Source organism: Castor canadensis, chromosome 3 (assembly GCF_047511655.1).
Source record: "Castor canadensis chromosome 3, mCasCan1.hap1v2, whole genome shotgun sequence".
Taxonomy (NCBI): Eukaryota; Metazoa; Chordata; class Mammalia; order Rodentia; family Castoridae; genus Castor; species Castor canadensis.
The window spans coordinates 6,667,890-6,685,541 of NC_133388.1; the positions used below are offsets into that span (position 1 = coordinate 6,667,890).

General features: G+C 40.0%; 1 protein-coding gene, 1 non-coding gene and 1 pseudogene across 2 annotated transcripts in view; 1 reads left to right on the forward strand and 2 right to left on the reverse strand.

The window, feature by feature from the left end:
* Window positions 1-214: 214 nt before the first annotated feature.
* On the forward strand, window positions 215-819 carry LOC109701662 (mitochondrial fission factor pseudogene; annotated as a pseudogene).
* A 2,825-nt stretch (window positions 820-3,644) lies between these two features.
* On the reverse strand, window positions 3,645-3,773 carry LOC141421821 (small nucleolar RNA SNORA11). The gene has a single exon (XR_012446511.1). It is a non-coding gene; the product is annotated as a small nucleolar RNA SNORA11 (small nucleolar RNA).
* A 4,109-nt stretch (window positions 3,774-7,882) lies between these two features.
* The window catches only part of Tdrd9 (tudor domain containing 9), a 90,428-nt gene continuing 80,658 nt past the window's right edge, over window positions 7,883-17,652 (reverse strand). Inside the window, exons 29-31 of the mRNA XM_020187185.2 lie at window positions 15,393-15,511; window positions 10,906-10,978; window positions 7,883-8,763 (exon numbers count right to left, since the gene is read on the reverse strand). Of these exons, the coding sequence (XP_020042774.2) occupies window positions 8,662-8,763; window positions 10,906-10,978; window positions 15,393-15,511 (294 nt within the window). The 3' untranslated portion in view covers window positions 7,883-8,661. The remainder of the gene's footprint in view (window positions 8,764-10,905; window positions 10,979-15,392; window positions 15,512-17,652) is intronic.

A 17,652-nucleotide genomic window follows, 5' to 3' on the forward strand; every position in this document is an offset into this window, starting at 1 on the left:
AACAGCCTGTAAGATAGCTTGTCCAAGTACCGAGAGCCTGCCGGCTGTGACCCACTCCAAGGACTCTCCAGTAGGTGCAGGGACAAAGGTATCTCTAAATCCAACACATGCAGAATGAAGCATGTTAAAGGAAGCAGACAGTGCCAAGTAGAAAGGAGTAGTTGGTTCACATTTGGTGAGTAGGGTAGCATTTTCTTCTCCCACTGCTGCTGAAATGGCAGAAATTAGATGAATTCAGTATGAAATGGACTACACTGAAGGTATTAGTCAGTGAATGAGGGTCCCAGAGAAAATAAAAGTAGTACCACCAAATGCTGACCTTGTGGAACAGATTTCAAGAAGGAGTTCTAAATGTTAGTGTGATAATGCAAGTTTCAGAGAGGATAATATGAAGATATTTTCAAAGAAAATAATGAAAGATATTTTCAGGACCAAAGATCTAGACATCACTCAGTCAAGTCTCTTTAAACCCCTGGCACTAAAACACTACCCTAATGTACTTACACTAACTGAAAGACCACTACATTTTCTAGATTTAGAAAGATCTCCACCTCTCAAAATGAGGGTATCTTTGTAGTTAGCAAGCTAAACAGAGAACACCCTGTAAGTCAAAATACTGTTTGCCAAAAGAGACAGCTGGTCAGAAGATTCTACGTATGGTACTTCAAATACAGATACAACTGAGTATAGGATGACATGACTGCTGTAAATGCAGCATCAATGAAACAACAGACAATCAACCTAAATAGACATCCATCAGTTCTAGAAGAGAAGAAAAAACATGCCAAAAGAGAATTGGTCATGTATTCAATGCTATAACATGTTGACTGCTTGTTTGTTTGTTTGTTTTTCAGTACTGGGGTCTTCACCTTGAGTCACTCCACCAGCCCTATTTTTGTGAAGGGTTTCTCAAGATAGGGTCTCATAAACTATTTGCCCAGGCTGGCTTCTAACTGCGATCCTCCTGACCTCTGCCTCCTGAGTAGCTAGGATCACAGGTGTGAAACACTGGTGCCCGGCCTTAATAGCTTTCATAGCTAACTCTGGCTTCACTGCTAGAGGCAACCTTAGCATTTAAGTATATTGTCTCAATAGCTGGAAACATAAAGGATCTGCAAACTTATTTCTGTCTTTGCACTGTATATTGTTTTACAGTCCATGCCCTGAAAATGTATTTATTCAGAAAGGATCTACATTTGTAGAAGGCATATTCTGTTACTTAGTTGCATTCACTTTAAACCAGTTCTGCAGTAATACCTACATAAAATCTTCCTTTTGCAACATTTTAAAATAGACTCTAGTTCATTTTATTTTAAAGAAATTCATTTTGCCTCATCAGTCTGCACAACCAATTCTATGAAAGGGAGAGTGTGCAGAGAATGGATTTAGAAAAGTACCTGTGAAAGAAAAACAATCCTTTTTCTGTTTCTCACCCTATTAAACAGTTAATAGGTATTTTCAATGTTAACACCTTTGAAGTCATGGTTTGGTGCCAGATTTAAGAAAAATCTAACCACCTAATACTTTATAATCACCTGTAGAGATTAAATTATTTCCTGACAATTTAGCAGTTCATCTGTGTGCAATATTACTAGGTTTTTTTTCTTTGGTGGTCCTGCAGTTTGAATTCAAGAGCCTCATGCTTGCTAGGAAAGTGCTTTCCACTTGAACCCTGCCACCAGCTGTGTGTAACATATGTGCTATTTTCCTTTTAGTTTTGCAGATGATTTTTCTGAATCTTTTGGTAGCATCTTTAGGGTCTTTAAAGTATAGAATCATCATCTGAAAACAAGGATAATTTGACTTCCTCCTTTCCTATTTGTATACCTTTTATTTCTTTCTCTTGCTTGCTCTGGCTAAAATTTCATGTACTATATTGAATAAGACTGTTAAGACTGGACACCCTTGTCTCACTCCTGAGTTTCCTCCCCATGGAGTGTCATGTTGGCTATGAATGTGTCATATATAGCCTTTATTATGTTTTGATCTTTACATACTTAACTTACTCTGGGCTTTTATAATGCAATGTTGGATTTGTCAAAGGCTTTTTCTGCATCTATTGATATGATCATGGGATTTTTATCCTTGACTTTATGTGCTATATTACATTTACTGATTTGCACTTGTTGAACCACACTTGCATCTCTGGAATGAAACCAACTTACCTTTTTCATGTGTTGAATTTGATTTGCAAGCATTTTATTGAGGATTTCTGCATCATTGTTCACCAAGGATACTGGCCTATAGTTTTGCTGTTGTGTCCTTATCTGGTTTGGGCATCAGCGTAATGCTGGCTTAGTAGAGGGAGTTAGGAGGATTTCTTCCCTTTGTGTCTTATGGAAGAGTTTGGGGAACACTGGGGTTAGTTCATCTGGCAAAACTCAGCAGTGAATCCATCTGGCCCTGGGCTTTCCTTTGTTGGGAGACTTTACTACTGCTTCAATCTCATTGCTCATTATAGGTCTGTTTAGGTTTTTCATATCCTCTTTGTTCAATTTTGGTAGATCATATATGTCTAGAAATCTGTCCATTTCTTCTAGATTTTCCAGTTTATTAGAGTATAATTTTTCAAAATATTCCCTAATGGTCAATCAGTAGTATCTGTTGTAATATCCTCTTTTTCAACTCTAATTTTATTACTTGGGTCTTCTCTTTCTTTTGGTTAGCTTGGCTAAACATTAATCAATCTTCTTTTTTTTTTTCTCCATATAACCCATTCTTTATTTCATTGATTCTTTGTATCAATCTTTTAGTCTCTACTTCAATTATTTCTACTCTCGTCTTTATTGTTTTTTTCCTTCTGATTTTGGGTTTGGTTTGTTCTTGTTTAAAACCCTAAGATGCATCATTAGGTTATTTAAGTTTTTTAAATGTAGGCTGTCACAGGTATAAACTTCTTAGTACTACTTTTGTTATGCTCCCCACATTCCAGTATAGTGTGTTTCCATTGTCATTTGATTCTAGGAACTTTTAAATCATCCCACAATTTCTTCAATGACCCAGGTTGTCTAAAAGTATATAGTTCAATCTTCATGTGTTTGTAAAATTTTGTAATTTCTCTTGCTGGTTTCTAGTTTCATTCCACTGTTGATGTGATGAAATGCAACCAATTGTTTCAATGTTTTGTATTTATTAAGACTTGCTTTATGGCCTAAAACATGGCCTATTTTGAGAAAAGTTTCACAAGCTAATGAATGTTGCATGTAATATTCTTTAGATGTCAGTTAAATCTATTTTCTTCACAGTGTAATTTGCCTCTGATGTTTCTTAACTTTTTTGTCTGGTTCATCTTTTGGTGACAGTGGAGTATTAAAGTTACCCACTATTATTGTATCGGGATGTATCTCCTCATTTATGTACAGAATTGATTTATAAAATTAAAAATTTGATTTATAAATATGTGACATTTGGTGCATATGTATTTACAATCACTGTGTCTTTTGGTGGATTGTTCCCTTTAACAACATGTAATGAACTTTTCTGTCTCTTCTAATCTTGGCTTTAAATCTCTTTCGCCAGATGAGTACCACTACTCCTGCTTGCTTTTGGATTCCAATGCTTGAAATACCATCTTCCATCTTTCACTTTCAGTCTGTGCATTCGATGGTGAGTTTCTTGCACACAGAAAATTGTTGGTTTTTTCCATATGTAGGACATTTGTTCCTAAAAAGGCCATACATTTTGTGTTCTTCCTAACAATGACAACAAATTTCTCTTGGGTGGGTTATAAACAGAGGAGCCATTGTTCAGGGCCCCTGCTCTAAGTACACTCATTGTTGGATCTTTTTATTGGAGAACAAAGACCACTTTCATTTAGGGTTACTACTAAAAGATATGAACTACTTCCTGTCATTCTGTTGTTCCTCTCCTGGTTGCTTTTAAAAATTTATTTTTCTTTCTCCTTTATTCATCTCAGAAGTTTGATGGTTTACTGAATTAATACTATTTGACTCTTTTCTAATTCTCATTTGCTTGTCTACTTTTCTAGTGAGACTTGCTGTTTCTCATGCTCTAATGTTTATCTTGCTTCCTCTTCTAGGTATAGGATTCTTTTAAGTATCTTTTGTAATGTTGGTTTAATAGTCATGAAATCTTTTAGTTTATGCTTTTCCTAGAAGGTCCTTACTTTTCCTTTGATTTCAAATTTGATAATAAGGGCTGGCTCAAGTTTTTAAGAGCGCCTGCCTAACAAGCATGAATCCCTGAGTTCAAATCTCAGTGCTGCTCCCCCTCCCCAAATAAAGAGATAACATAGGATGGCAGTTATTTTCTTTTAGAGCTTGAAATACATCACTCCATGCTCTCCAGATCTTTTAGAGTTTCTGCTTTTAGGGGTTTGCCTTTATATGTGATTTGGTGCTTCTACCTTGCAGCTTTTAATATTCTTCACACTTTAGGAAGTTTTGTCATCGAGAGGCTATTTTCTGACCACATCTATCTGGGGTTCTAAATGACTCCTGTACCTGTATGCCCATATCTTTCCCAATATTTGGGAAATTTTCTATTATTCCATTGAATAAGTTTTCTATGCCTTCAGCATGTAGCTCTTTGCCCTCATCTATGTATATTCGGTGCCTCATAGATACTGTATTGCTCTTTTTATTCTTTATTACTGTTGAATGTGGTAACTCATCAACTTTATCTTCAATCCATATCATTCCTTCTTCTGCTTGATCTTGTCTACTGGTGAAGCTTTCTACCGAGCTTTTGGACTTGAATTTTTCATTCCCAAGATTTGTTTGGTTCTTTTTCAGAATCCCTATTGTGGGGAGTGGATTATGAGCAGTGTAGGCAAAATGCAGCAGCACAGCTGCATTTCCTAAGTTGTTTACATTCAGAGAAATAGGAACACAGGTTTCTCGTTACAATGTCATGTCATGACCCTCCCAGAGAACTGTTGCTCCACCTCCTTGTTTACCATTGTATATAAAAGACTTGCTGAAGGAGGACATGAGGTTTTTTTGATGGGGTTTTTTGATTGGCTGCCACTGATGTTGCTACTGGCTGTGCATCTCCACCAGAGCAATTTTCTGCACTGAGAACTTTATACATAGGTTTTAGAAAAGCTAAGCTAAAGAAAAGCTAAAGAGAACATGGGACAGGGCAAGTCTAAGGACCGAGACTTTAAGAGTTATGCTAATGCAGTTTTTAGATGCAGCTGCTATTGTTTGCTGCAAGTCTGAGCACCGAGACTTTAAAGAAAGCTAAAGAGAGAACATGGGACAGTGCGAGTCTGAGGGCAAAGACTTTAAGGTTATGCTAAAGAAAAGCTAAGAGAAAATACAGAACAGATCGAGTCTAAGGAAAGAGATTTTAAAGAACAGAAGACTTTAGAAGTAAGGTTTTAAAGACAGAAAAAAGAAGCAGAGTAAAGAGAAGTAAAAAAAGCAATGATGCTTTTGTGCATCTCCATCCAAGTACCCAGCACACCTGGCCCCAACTTTATACATGTTTGCCTATCTTTTGTCCTTTCTGCATCTCCCATTGCCCCCAGTTAGCCTAGTTAAGTCAGGAGACCAGGAGTGAGAGAAAGCTAGCTCCACCCTATCTCTTTATTAAAGTGCTCTTTCATAACCTGCACTGTCTCCATTAATTCCTACAACTATTTATTTGCATTCTCTTAGAAATGATTATTTTAAAAAATCATTCATTTAAATACACTGATCCACCTTGGTATCTTTGTAATTAGTTATTAGGTAGTTACAAACTTTTGGAGGAGTCATATTGCCTTACTTTTTCAGAGTTCTTGTGTTTCTAATGTGATTTGAGCATCTCTTGGAATGGAAATCTCTTCCATTTTTATGTGACAACCTTTGTAGGGAGCAGTGTTCTATTGACAATGTGTCCTGGGTTATTACTTTATTGTGTAGTGTTGAACTTAATTCTAAATTTGGTTTATTGTAGCTTTCCTGTGGCTTCTTAGGCTGTGATTAGTGGGTTTTGACAAAGTGTGTCCAAGTTTGAGTGACTGTCTTTCTCTGTTGGTCTCAGAAGAGTGGGGGCCCTTTGGGAGTGCAGGCAGGTTATGCTGTAGATTATATAGGTATTATATACCCATATATATATGGGAGTATATATTATAGATACTCCCTCAATCTTGTCAGCAATGTATGGTCTAAAAGGGCATGGGAGTAGCCAATGCTGAGGTTCCTCTCAGGTGCAGTGACCATAACATTTGTTATTCCTTTACTGTTGCTATGGGGGAAAATGACCAGGAATGGGTCTTCAGGCCTCCCCAGGTTGTTAGTTGAGCACTTTTACCTCCCCTATTCTTTAAGTTGAAGTACCTAATAATGTTTGAATGGGACAAGGTCATGGTCACTGGGCTCAGTGGCAGAACAGAACACCCACGCAAAGTTCTTGAGGCACCTGGATCAACCCCCAACATTACTTAAAAAGAAAACATACAGTAGTAACCAGAACATAAATAAAAATAAGTCAGATAACAATAGTAAAAGGGGTAAAAATAATATAAACTAAAAAGTCAATAATGTAGGTAAACATTTTTAAAAAGTGAAAAAAGAAAGGAGCATAGATTGAAGATCCAATTATAGAAAAGGAAGACAGGTAGAAACAAAATAAAAAAAATAAGTATTAAGGGGGGGGAGAAAAAAAATTTTAAAAACTGCACACACACACACATATAGGCACACCAAACAGGTACAACCAAAATGTCTTAATGAAAAAGAAAATGTGTCCACCAAGGTGGTCACTTGTGCAGGCAAGCATGGATTTTTGCAACCTATGCTAATCAGATCTTCTTTTCATGACCTCTTAGGTGATGTACCTCTTGGAAAGAGTCTAGGGGTTATTATCACCTTTTCCTCTTTCCTTTGTGCTTCCTGCCAGATGACCAGCAGGAGCAGTTTGTGACTAGAGGCAGTTCTAATACTTCTCAACTGCCCTGCTCAGCAGTTCAACTTAGGACAGAATGCAAAGCTTCCCCTGGCAGAGATTTTGTCCAGTGTTATCTGCTCTGCAGATCTCCAGGGCAGGGCTGACACTGGTCACTGCAGCTCATCACGGTCATGGCGCATTTTGTATTGCCTGCTCAGGAGATGGTGAGAGGAGATGCTATGGGGTTGCAACCATCTGCACCGAAATGGGGGGCAACCAAGATCCCATGTGAATTCCACTCCAATCTCTGGTGTTCCAAGACACCCATAATCCTGTAATCACATACAACCACTCCTTTCCCCCAAGCTGCTGTAACTGGATCCCTGAGTTGCTGGTCCTAAAGGTGAAGCAACCCTCCTTCCCTTATCCATCATAGACAGGTTTCTTACCCAACAAAGGTCTCAGAAGTTTTATTTCAAAGGCTGTCCCCTGGAGCCAAACTGACCCTTAAGGCAGACATTGGTTCAGTTTATCCATATTTGCTGTAGGTTTCCCACAGATAGAACAGCAAGCTCAGACAGTATCTTCTGGAGGTGGCTCCCCATGATTACTCTGTGAACATATGCTGGGAAGCAGGGATAACTTCCCTGGTATGTTCACATGATAAACAGATTCCAAGTCCTCTGTTCTGACTGCATTTCTGCACAGGGCTGAGTCCTGTGCTCACAGTGCTCTCTGGTTCTCTCCCTACTTCCACCTCTACCCCTGCCCCCCAGAGCCCCATGGATGCTGGTGTGCTCTGTCTTACTTTCTTCTCCACTCTCTCTGGGCTTGTCCAAGCCTCTTTCGGTTCACATTTGAACTTTAGTGTTTCCCACCTTGATGAGTAACTACTGCGCAGCTGGGCTTTTTTTTGGGGGGGTGGGGAGGGAGCAGTGGTGTTTTGTCTTTGTGTTTCTTTGAAACAAGCTCTCACTATGTAGACTGTTTTTGAACTTTCTATCCTCTTGCCTCAGCCTCCCAAGTGATGGGATTACAGGTGTACACCAGCTCTCTCTAGTAGTTTTAATTCTCTCTCATGGAGAAGCTGGTGAGTGCTGGATGCCTCTAATCTATCATCTTGCTCCCTCTAAGAACTGACTTTTTTAAAGAGGACTACATTGCTTCACCAGTTTTATAAACTCAGATCTTTCTAGAATGAAACACATATTAACCTCCTCTGGCTAAAAACTATCAGAAACAAAAATGTCACCTAATGTTTTTATTGTTTTAATACAGTTATGCTAGTTGCCAAGTCATTTCTCCTACTTCCAAAACATGGACCAAGAACTGTACCTTAATTAAAAATCTAAAATATATAAAACTGAAGTTTACCACAATTGGATACTTTCCCTCATGAGAAAATGCCACATGTTTTTTAAAACATATCCACACACACATACCCTGTGGCCACCTGGAAGTCCTGCTCTCTCCGGCATGCCAGGCCTAACCCTACAACAGGACAGGACATGCAAGCATGCTCTAGATTCTTATGTGTGAGACTGGTTACTTACATTTACCTTCAAACATTTAAGGCAAAATACTGTTTTTCTGAAACAAAGTCTTCTTGCACAACAACTTTTTCCACAGTATTTAATACAGTGATTTTCTGTTTCTAGAAAAGACTGTACTTTCTAATTCTTCCCACCAGAACAGAAGCAAAGCCAGCAGATGGAGAAGACCCTGGGCACAGCAGGCCTGGGCAGCGATGCTTGGCCGTGGGAAGCAGCCGTAGAGGAGCCTCCATGGCTTCCTACAATGCAGCTGGGTGCATGCTGCCCACATTTAGGGACTGAGCACAACAAGCTTGTGAAGCTGGTAGAGAAAAGTATTCTTCCCCCGGCTGCCTTCTCGGTCAGCCTGTTCCATGACCAGCTTTGGATCAACCTACCAGGCAAACAAAAGGACCAATCAGGCTCTGTGATGGGGCTTTACTAGACATAAATTAAATAAAATTATACACACACATATGTAGACATGTAAGACAGCAAAAAGTGTCCTTTCCATTTTTCAAAACTATTTATAAGCCAGATATGATGGCTCACACCTGTAATCCTAGTTACTTGGCAAGCAGAGATCAGGAGGATTGTAGTTTGAGGCTAGCCCTGGCAAAATATTTGTGAAACCCCATCTCAACCAATAAAAGCTGAGTGTCATCCCAGCTATGCAGGAAGCATAAATAGGAGGATTACAGTCATAAGTGAGCCCAGACATAAACACAAGACCCTATTTGAAAGATAAGTAAAGCAAAACAAGCTGGGGATGTGGGCTCAAGTAGTAGAGCATCTACCTAGCAAGTGCAAGGCCCTGAGCTCAAACCCCAGTACTGTCAGCAAAAACATACTTCTCTAGTCTCATACTTCATACTATATATCTGGTAATTCACTTTTAACCTGATGTTTAATAATAGGGTAACCTTTACTGAGAAATTTCCCCTACTCTCCTATATAAACAGGAACAGTAACTTCAGTGTGTTTATTTAAAACACAAAGTTTTCTAAATCACACTAACTATAAAATGAAAGGCTTCTTTCAAACTGCTTTCTGCTACTGTATCAACTTCACACACCCTACTTGAGTCTAACAAATTTGCTGGTTGTATGAAGAGCTCTGTGCAATGGCAGAGGTGGTTCTGGTGATGGTCCTGGGGGATCCAGATGGGGAATCCATCCAGGGGAACAGAGAGACACACAGTCTCACAGAGGAAGAACCACAGATTCAGGATGGAAACACAACATCCTAAGGAGCACAATCTAACCTAAACACCAAAGGGATGAGGAACTATTGCCCCAGCTGGCTTACTTACAAAGACATCCCTTACCCTAGAGTTAAACTTAAAACTCCTCCCGCTGGTGTATTCCCTGAAACTACATCTTACTCAATTTTCTAAGCCTTAAAAGAGGAAACGTTAAAGGGTCAAAGATGGACCCTATTCTGCTTCACAACTGAACTGCGTCCCCCAAATTCCTATGTTGACACACTGGCCCTCAGTGTGTGATGATACCAGGAGGTGGGGTCTTTGGGAAGGGACTAGAGTTAAATGAAGTCAGAGAGTAGGGTGCTTATTATGGGTTTAGTGTTATACCAGAGAGCTCACTTGCTCTCTATCTTAACCATGGGAGGACACAGGAAGAAGGCAGCCAACTGCAAGCCCTCACCAAAACTGATCTTGTTGGCTGGCACCCTGATCTCAGTCTCAGAACTGTAGGAAATCAGTATCTGCTGTTCCTGAGCCAGACCTCTGTAGTGCTTTTTTATAGCAGCCAAGCAGACAGAGACAACCAAGCAATTAAAGGCAATAAGCAGGCCCAGTGACAGGAACAGAAAAGCAGAGTTTTCAGTAGACAACAGGAGCTGGAGGGTCCCTTCCAGGCACTTGTACTTGTCTTTTCCAAATTCACAGAGCATCTGCCCAGAGTCTGCCTTTTCCCAAGGCATTACAGTAAGCCCTCCTTGTTCAGATTTATTACATGTAGTTTGGCCAAGCACAGTCAAAAATAGTTTTAAAAAATCAAAAGAAATTTTAAAAACAAAAATTTTAAATTCCCACATGTACATTACATGGCTCGGTGGATATAGAGAAGCTCTCAGTCAGTCCTGCTCCTCAGTTGTGTTTAAATCATTGTGTGATATGCTATTTCCCTGCCCTTCGTTTTGTGAAAATCTGCCTTCCCAAAAGCAAATGGTACTCCTAAAGCTAAGTAAAAGTAAATGTGCTTAATTCAAGCGATAAAATGAAATTTTAAGGCTTGCTGAAAGGTGCATGTCTCTAACAGAAGGTGGGTGGCATCATGGAAAAAATACTTCAAGCATCCACAGCACATGGCTGAACTCTGCATTCCTGATCATTGGTGTTTTTTCCTCAATGGCCATCTCTCTGGAACCACACACCCTCAGATGCCAAGGGTATCAAGGGTCTGCTCCATGGCCTCAGCCATTTGCCACGTGCACCCCCACCTTGCTTCATCCCCTGGGCCTGTGTCCACCCAGTGGCCTCCCCCTCATCCACACACAGCCACTTCTCACTTACCTGATTCCACTCGTAGGGCTTTTCATGCCACTTAGGAACAATCTTCTCTCTAGGTCTCAACTGACAGAACAAGCTGAAATTAAGAAAAAAAAATCAAGTTATCCTAATTATGCATTAATAATTGAAAACACTACTATGATCATACTACCCTCAGAATTAGACCTACAAGAGCTTTTAAAAAGGTAAAAAATTTTGTAGTTATGATCAGAGAATATTTAATTTATAGCACATTAAAAACAAAGGAATGGAACACAGAAGACTCAGGGGCTATTATAAGCATTTCATACAATGCCCTTTTTTTTTTTTGGTGGTGCTACTGGGGCTTGAATTCAGGGCTTTCACGTTGAGCCACTCCACCAGCTCTATTTTTTTGTGAAGGGTTTTTCGAGATAGGGTCAATAGGGTTTCCTGAACTATTTGCTTGGGCAGGCTTTGAACCATGATCCTCTTGATCTCTGCCTTCTGAGTAGCTAGGATAACGGGTGTGAGCCACCAGCACCCGGCTAAAATGCCCAATTTTCATGCCATGACACAGGAACATGTGACTCTATTCAGAAAAAAAAAAGCAGTGACAGAAACTTTAGTAAGCCCTGATGAGGGCTTAACACACAAAGACTTCAAAGTGGCCATTACAGGTACATTCAAAGAATTATGGAAAACTATGTTTAAAGATTTAAAGGAAAAAATGAATGACTCAAAGATAACTCAAAGATTAAAACTATATAAAAGTACAAATTCTAGAATAAAAAAGCACAGTAACTAAAATGGAAAATGCATAGATAGATATTATATTGAAGAATCAGTAAACTTAAAGATAAATCCATACAAATTATCTAATATGAAGAGCAGAAAGGAAAGACTGAAGAAAAATCACAGAGCCTCAGGGACCAGGGATACCACCAATCACATGAACACATCAATCAGTTAGTATACTAAGTATATACAATGCAGATACACAAATGCACATGTAATGTAACATCTTCTAACAAGATAGGAGAACAAAAATACAGGGAAGAAAATAAAGAACTTCAAAAATTCAAATAGGCTGCAAGTAAAAGGACAGAAAAGGTTATGCCATGTAAATAGTAACCAAAGGGATCTGGAGTAACTATATTAGTATCAGATAAAATAAAATAGACCTTAAAACAAGAACTAATTACTAGAGACAGCAATTTCATAACACTGATAGCAATTCTATATGTAGAAAATTATAAAGAATCTACAAAACTACCAAAATTAACATAGCAGTTTAACAAGGTCACAGGATAAGAGATAAGTATATAAGATTCTTCTAGAAATGAACAACTCAAAACTAAAATTAAGAAAACAATTTCATTCATAGCAGCATAAAAAGGGACTAAAATATTTAGGAATAATAACAACAGTAGAAGACCTGCCCACTGCCAAGACTATAAAACAGTGTTGAGAGAGAGGTCTCTCAGTGTTATGAGAGGTCTCTCATAAAGAGAGACCCTATCTCAAAAATAAGCAAGTGACCCCTAGGAGTTCTGGAAGAGAATTAGAAAGCAGTACTTGGAGCAGGGTTTATTGAAGTAGGAATTGTCACCTGGCTCGCTCCAAATAGACATTCCTTCTTCCTAGATTGGATGACTTGACATTAAGATGGCAACAGTCAAATTCACATACAGATTCAACACAATCTGTCACATGCCAGTCCAGCTTCCTGCACAGATTGGAACACTAATTCTTACACAGAGTGAGAAGGAAAGAATCTGAAAGAGTAAACACAACTGAGAAGGAGAACAAGACAGGAGGATGAGTACTACCCAGTTTCAGGACTCAGCAAACAGAACAGACAGCACTGGTATGAAGACAGATATAACCGACAGAGCATATTGTAATGTCCAGAAATAAAACCTTCCTTTATGGCCAACTAATCTCTGACCCAGGTGCCACAGGAATTCAATGGGGAAAGGAAGATTCTCAGGAAATGATGCTGTAACAATTAGATATTTATTTATACACAAGACCATGGCATTAGAGACTTACACTGCCAACCACACACCAAAAATTATCTCAAGGATACTCAAGACCTAAATATAAGAAGCAAATGTAGCCAGGCACCAGTGACTCATGCCTATAATCCTAGTTAATTGGGGGGCTAAGATCAGGAGGATCACAGTTTGAGGCCAGCCTGGACAAATAGTTTGCAAGACCCCATCTCCAAAATAATCAGAGCAAAATGAACTGGAGATATGGCTCAAGTGGTAGAGTGCCTGCTTTGCAAGTGTAAAGCCCTGAGTTCAAACCCCAGTCCCACCAAAAAAAAAAAAAAAAGCAAATGTTAGAATACAGAAAACTTTTGAGACCTTGGATTTAGCAAAGATTTTTTAAATATAACACCCAAAGCATAATCCATTTTAATAAAAAATAAAGTATATTTCATCAAAATAAAAGATTTGTGATCTACAGAACATATATTAAAATGAAAAGATAAGTCATACAATGGAGAAATATTTGCAAACACTTGTCTGCTAAGAGACTTGTATCTAGAATTTATAAAGCATTCCTGTAATTCAATGAGAAACATTTTTAAATAGGCTAAAGATCTGAACAGATTTTTCACCAGAAATGGCTAAAATGGATATAAAAAGATGTTCTATGTAACTAGTCATTAAATACAAATTAAAACCACAATGAGATACTACCATGTACTGTTAGATTGGCTACAAACAAAAATACTGTATTAACAACTAACAATCCCCAGTGCTAGGGAGGATGTGGAGAACCTGGAGCCACCAAATACAGCTCATGAGAAGGCTCAGTTACATTGGAAACAGCTTGGCCATTTGCCATTTCCTTAAAAATTAACACAGACATACCAATATAGCCTACCAATTCCACTCCTAGATTTCTACCCAAGAGAGCTGAAAATGCATGCTCACAATTCTTAGTAGGTTTATTCATAGGCCAAATGCTGGAAACAATCCAAATACTTTATCAACTGGTGAAGGGGTAAACAAAACATGACATTTACCAACAGTGGAATGTTTAGTAAAAATGAAAGAACACATTACAACATGGATAAATCTCAGAAATATTAATTAAAAGAAGCCAAGCTTTTTTATGATATCAGAACAACAGAGAGAGCAGATCTATAGAAGCAGAAAGTGACCCATGGTTGCCCAGGGCTGGGGGTGGAACAGGAATTGCTGCAAACAGTTTTGAGGTGTGGTTTACATACCATGAAATTCATCAATCTTAAGTACAAGATTCATTAGTTTCAGTAAATTTATAGAATGGACGAACACTACCACAATTCTGTTTCAAACATCTGCAGAGCTAATGTCTTTCTGAACGCTGCCCTCCTCTCCCTGCAGTGTGGGGCTGGCACAGCACAATCATGCAGCCCAGGTCACGGGCATACCGGATCCCTAAACAGGGAAGCTTGCCAGGCCCCAGACGCATTCTTAAGCAGCCAAGAGGCAGTTGAAAGAACGTGCAGAACAGTCTTCCCCAACAATGTTTATGAGTGAACATTTATGAATGATAGCAACGTAAAGTTGTGTTGTGCTGATCATTTCCACAGCTCCATAAATTCACTAAAATCATTCAATTGTTCCAAACAAACCAACCTAAACCACCTGTCTCTGGCCTAGTAACTCAGGACACAATTACTTTGTAGAGGGTGAGGATACAATGGGTGTAAGAGGCTAAAGAAGCACCTATACTTTATGTGTACTAAACTTTAACACAAAAACTTTGCAGAAAAACTTTTTTGTAAGAAAGTGAGGAGAGAAAACTAAAATTAGCCTTTCCCACAATTTCTAAGGCAGCTTTGTATATTCAATACCTTTTTTAAAGCACTTGCTAAATTAAGAAAGGTCTACCACAAGGGTATAGAATGGAGAAAAAAGTCATTGTGACACCAGAAGCCATCTGCGCTTATGGTTCCAGCTCCTGGCCAGCTCCAGACTGTGGGGCAGGAGGAACTGGTCCCAGCCTTCTTGGTGACTCTGAGACAAGGCTGCAGTCCTGGGTGTAGGTACTTCTATCTCTCTTCCCAACTGCTCCCATCTTCTCAGCTTCCTCCGGCCCTCCAGTCTGACTTTGGCTCATGAGTTACATCAATGAGCATCCCTTGCCATCTGAACTCTGGTTGGGTGTGGGCAATTGAGAGTCCAGCAAGAGGTGAGAGCTGTGAGGGAGCTCCAGTCAGGTGGGCTTCTGAGCCGCCCGGGCCCAGGCTCCACTACCACCCCAAGGTACTATGGTGCCCACTGGTGGTGGGTACACTGCACCACCAACTGTGGTTTCCATGCTCTGTCTAAAATGATCCCTTTAACACTTCTTGCATTGCCCATAGCAGATGCCCCCTCTGCTCTGCCTGCATCCTGACATAGGGGTGTGATGCCCACATTCCAGGGGCTACCTGGGCATTTCCTAGATGATTTGAAACACCCACAATCAAGGCAGCTATGAAAGCTGACCAGGAAGAGAAAAGCCTAAGTCCTTGAACAACTTACCCTAGAAGTTTCTGACGAGCATTATCCTGTAACTGCACAATTCTTTCTGGCCCAAGATACTTCAATCCATTTGGCCCATCACACACTAGCTTGTTGATAGCAGCCCTGAGAATATTAATCTGTAAATAAATGGTGACATAAATAAATTCAGCTACACATAGCTGAATTTCATCCCACAATAAGTAATTCATAGCATTCACTCATATTCTCTGTATCATCGGTATAGTTTCTGGGAGAATTATGAAAATAACATCAATAATCATTATCTTATGGAAAAACAGCAAAAAATCAAGAATCAGCAAGTGTAAACTTCAGAATTTACTCTTCTTTTACCACAGCCTCACCTGTGGGTAACACAGCTTGTGACAGACGTCCTGCTTCCTACTGGCTTTATTGATGATGCCTCTACAAATGCCTACAAAGCCTCTCACCTGAGATTCTAAGGCCCTGTGCTGCCAACCAGCCTTAGTCTTAGTTCTTTTTCTTTATAAACTTTCTATTTTTTAATAGTTTAAGTTTACCTCAGACTTGCAAAGAAAGAGCAGATAGTTTCTGTAAGCCCACATGCAGCCCCCTTAACACTTGTTACAACTGAGACACCAACTCTGGCACTGCCATTAACTAAACTTTGGGCTAGTTAGATTTGACCTATTTCCTATTAGTGTCCCATTTCTGTTCCAGGTCTAGCTCCAGGCACTATACTGAACTTGTCTCCTGTGATACGGGACAGCTCCTCAGCTTTTTATTTTTTAAGACCTTGGCAGTTTTGAGGAGGTCTAGTCTGGTATTTTGTAGACGGTTCTCCAGTTTGTAACAGGCAAAGGGGAAATGCCTTCTCGTCATATCCTACCGTTGAGCCTGCAACCGTCATGACCTATCACTGGGGATGTGACCAGGATCACACAGCTAAGGAGCAGCCAGGCTTCTCCTCTTAAAAGATCTTCCCCCTTCCCTACTCCATGGTCCACCAAGCCTTGTCCACTCTTGGGGACAGGCAGCACCTAACTACACTCATGGGAATTCTGTAGAGAGAGTTATTTCTTTTCCTTCACTGAGTTGTTCAAGCACTAATCTTTTTGGGTGGTGCTGGAGGTTGAACTCAGGGCCTTGCATTCCACCACTTGAGCCTTTCCTCCAGCCCTTTTTGCTGTAACTGTGTTTCAGGCAGTGTCTCACATTTTTGTCCAGGGGCAGCTTCAGGCCATGACTCTCTGATTTATGGCCTCCCAACAGCAGGAGCCACAGGTGTGCACCACCATGCCTAGCTTACTGGTTGAGGTTGAGTATCTCAAATTTTTTGCCCAGGCTGACCTCAAATCACAGTCCTCCTGATCTCTACCTCACAAGATGCTGAAACTACAGGTGTGAGCCATTGTACCTGGCTCAATCACTGATTTCTATCTCTATGGACACATGAATTTTTTATACTTTGGGCTATTATCCAACCCTAAGTTACTTATTTTCTTGCTCAAACTATTAAGAGCTCTGGCCACTGGGAGCTCATTCTCTGCTTGGCTCCTACATGCTCTGACTTGCCCCCTCCCTGAGTACTATAAGCTCATCCTTACCTCCTGACACTACAAGAGCCTCAGCTCCCTTGGTATATTTCTGCTCCAGCTCAGAATCAGTCATTTCTCCAAGGAGCCCTGACTCCCATCCCAGAAAAATCTCACTAGAAATCAGTCAGAGCATCAGACATTCCCCCTGGAGTCATAACTTCCCCACCTGCCAATAACCACTTTCCTGCTTTCTGTCCAGAATGTCATCTGAATAGAATCTCACAACAGGCCCTGAGTGTGGCCTGTCTAGTGTAGTGAAATGCACTTAACACTCATCAATACTCATTCCTTTTCACCACTGAACAGTATTGTATGGCTGCACCACAGTTTGCTTATCTGTCCCCGGTTGAAGGATCTCTTCATCTATCCTAGTTTTAGCAAGCATGAATGTTGCCATGTCAACATTCACATAAGGCTCTCTGTGGACACACATCTTCAAATTTCTCGAACACCTGTAGGTGGGATTATGGCCTTAACTTGGCAAGAGACCTGTCTTCCAAAGAGCAGTACCAAGGGCTGGAGGCAAGGCTCAAGTGTTAGGGTGTCTGCTTAGCAAGCTCAAAGCCCCCGAGTTCAAACCCCAGCACTGCAAAAAAAAAAAAAAAAGAAAAAAAAGAAAAAAAGAGAGAGAGATGATTCAAAAAGCAACACTACTCTGCAACCCCAGCAATGACCGAGGCTCCCACTGTTCCCCACTATCC